We start from the raw sequence: 2,640 nt of genomic DNA on the forward strand, positions 1-2,640 counted from the left end.
TTTTAAGCACTAAACATGATACAGAAAGAAGAATATTTTTTCTGACAGAAATGGGTGACTAAGGCAACTTGCTTCCTTAAAAGGGTTTGTTCCCATTGGACAGCAATCTCTTGGCAGAAATTTCTGGAAAAATATTTCTCAGTAAAAGATATTTCTCAGTAAAAATTTATAAGAACAGGGATGTTTTACCCAGCTAACAAAATGGAATTGACAGCCTTCAGAGGTGGCAAACACTCATTTGCGGCAGAGCTAGAGCAACATAACAATTTTCTTTTTTCTGCCTATAAATAAGTATATATATTTCCTATTACTGCAATAATAGCCTTGTACTAAGCCAAATGTGGTTATAAATTATTCCCAGCATCTTGTTGGAGTAGTGTGTCTCAGCAAGTGCGTCCCTCCTCCCCATCTGTTTGACTGATATTTTCCTCTAAAACCGTACAAGGTGAAAACATTTACGTTAAGGAGTCGCAGAGCTCTAATTGAGGACCCGCGGGCAGCTCTGCGCGCCGCTCCTGCCCCCCCAGATCTCACCAGCTACCGCAGCAGCACTTGAGCACAACTCAATTCATAAGGACCTACATTTGTGTTTTAACTTGCGCTGCCCTGTTCCCTAACCTTTTTTACTTCAGCGCCCTTAACGAGAAGGATTTTACAACCATAAGCAATGTTTTTCTAACAGACTCTCTGGAGAAAGGTGGGTGGGTGGTTTTTGGTTTTTTTTTTTGCTGGTGCTCTTAATTCAGACCGCTCCTCTGTTCTTTTTCCAGCTTGCACAGACAAAGAATTGAGGAATCTCGCTTCACGACTAAAAGACTGGTTTGGTGCTCTCCACGAGGACGCCAATCGTGTCATCAAACCCACGAGCGCGGAGGCGGCACAAGGCAGTAAGAAAACACCTTTCCCGTAGAGCGCTGAGCGCTGTAGGCAGTCCCCTGGCCCGGGGGAGCATTCAGCCAAGCCCAGCCGGGCCACCGGGCCACCTCCCGCAGGTGCTGGCCAGCGAGCAGGTACACGGGGAAGTTGCTCCTGTGAGTAAAGAGCGGCACCGTTCCGAAGGAGCTGCAGTCGTTCCGTGCTCTCGCTGGCCACACGCTGCTCTAAAAACTGGCAGTCGGGGACAGAGAGACCTTTACAAGTTAATCAGGCAAATCGCTGTGTCTGAAGGCCACAGGGGTCAGGTCTATACTAGTAAATAAAACTGCTCAGGGACGTCTCTCAGGCCCTGAGGTTGACTAGCATGGCATCGCTCCCGTCTGCACAGTTAAACCCCGTGACCCTCCAAGTCAGCATGGCTGCACCCGAATCGATTCCTGGGGCTGGGCCGTGGTGTGCACTTACTTCCCAGTTCACGGCCAAGCATTTTCTGACCCAGTGTCAGTGGTACGAGCCAAAAACATGGCCTACAAGCATAAGGAAAATTATGCCAATGTTGGAAAGGACTCTCTCAGGTTTTATTCTGCAGTGTCTTGCTACTGCCTTATAATAAGAGAAAGAATAATAAAAACATCTGCATTGCAGCCACAGAGCTGGAGTAGTTAAATCATCTGGAGATCTGGAATCTGTTCTGTCCCGGGTATTTAATAACACCATCTTTGCTTCCTTTGATTTTATTTTTTTTTTAAGAAAGGAATAAAATGAACAGTTTAGAGGACATTTACTCTCCATGGGTTTAGCCAACTTGACTGATTTTGATGTCATTTACCCACCAGGGAGGTGAAAGATTCAGATAACAGCATCAAAAGAGGTCATGTTCATCAGAGAGCAGATGCGAATTTATTTTCTGTAAGGACTCATTAATCCTTTTAAATAGTATCTCCCAAAACACGTGGGCCCCTGGCTTGCAAAGTAGGACACGCAAGTTTTATCTAGGTGTGTGCCTCACCTTCGCTTCACCGCCCCGGTTCTCTGGTGCAAGCTGTCTAAAGCCAGGCTTTGCACACACGGAGCTGAAAGGTTCAGTCAACTGCTGCCTTTTACGGCTCTTTGGACCCCAGGGCCCAGCTCCCCGTTGTGCGAGGCTGGGGAGGCTCAAGGTGCAGGAGAGCAGGCCCAGCCCATCAGGATGGGCGTTCAGTGCTGGTCCACGTCTCCGCAGCCGCTCTTCTTTTGAGCTCGTGTAGCAATAGATTGGCTCTTCCTAAAGAGACGGACTGTACCAATGCTGCATTGCTCAAAACTACAGTCAACCTCGTTAATGCCAACTAATTGTATCTTAAAACTATGTGGTGATACAAGCCATGTTCTGGGCAAATGACCTTTTCCATATGTCCCTTACTTTCCCCAGTATTTTCACAAAGTCAGTATCTTTAAAATCATATGTCCTGCTTATTTCTTAAACGGTACAGCAAAAAAAGGGTATTATCATGCAGAGGAAGCCAAACCATAGTGCAAAAAGACAACTGGATGTAGAGCTAATCGTGGCTTCAGAATGTTTCAGACTCCATGACAGAAAATGCCAGAGACTTAAAACTTTGTTTGAAGTCCTTTAGGCCCGGAACCACGTGAAATCACATTTTATCAGGCTGTCAAAAGGACTTTTTTCATGCAGATGACCTGTCGGCTGCTCATGAGGGCCTTACCAAAGGCCAAATTCAATCCTAAAGGTGTTGGGTCTTTTTTTTTTTTTTTTTTTTTTTT

General features: G+C 45.9%; 1 protein-coding gene across 1 annotated transcript in view; it reads left to right on the forward strand.

Annotated features, from left to right (window-relative positions):
• Nucleotides 1-2,640, forward strand: part of SPOCK1 (SPARC (osteonectin), cwcv and kazal like domains proteoglycan 1) — a 312,440-nt gene that overhangs the window by 295,932 nt on the left and 13,868 nt on the right. The window contains exon 7 of the mRNA XM_009641751.2: nt 771-887. Coding sequence (XP_009640046.1) covers nt 771-887 — 117 coding nt within the window. The remainder of the gene's footprint in view (nt 1-770; nt 888-2,640) is intronic.

The sequence above is a fragment of the Egretta garzetta genome, unplaced genomic scaffold, assembly GCF_000687185.1.
Source record: "Egretta garzetta isolate BGI_Z169 unplaced genomic scaffold, ASM68718v1 scaffold147, whole genome shotgun sequence".
NCBI lineage: Eukaryota > Metazoa > Chordata > Aves > Pelecaniformes > Ardeidae > Egretta > Egretta garzetta.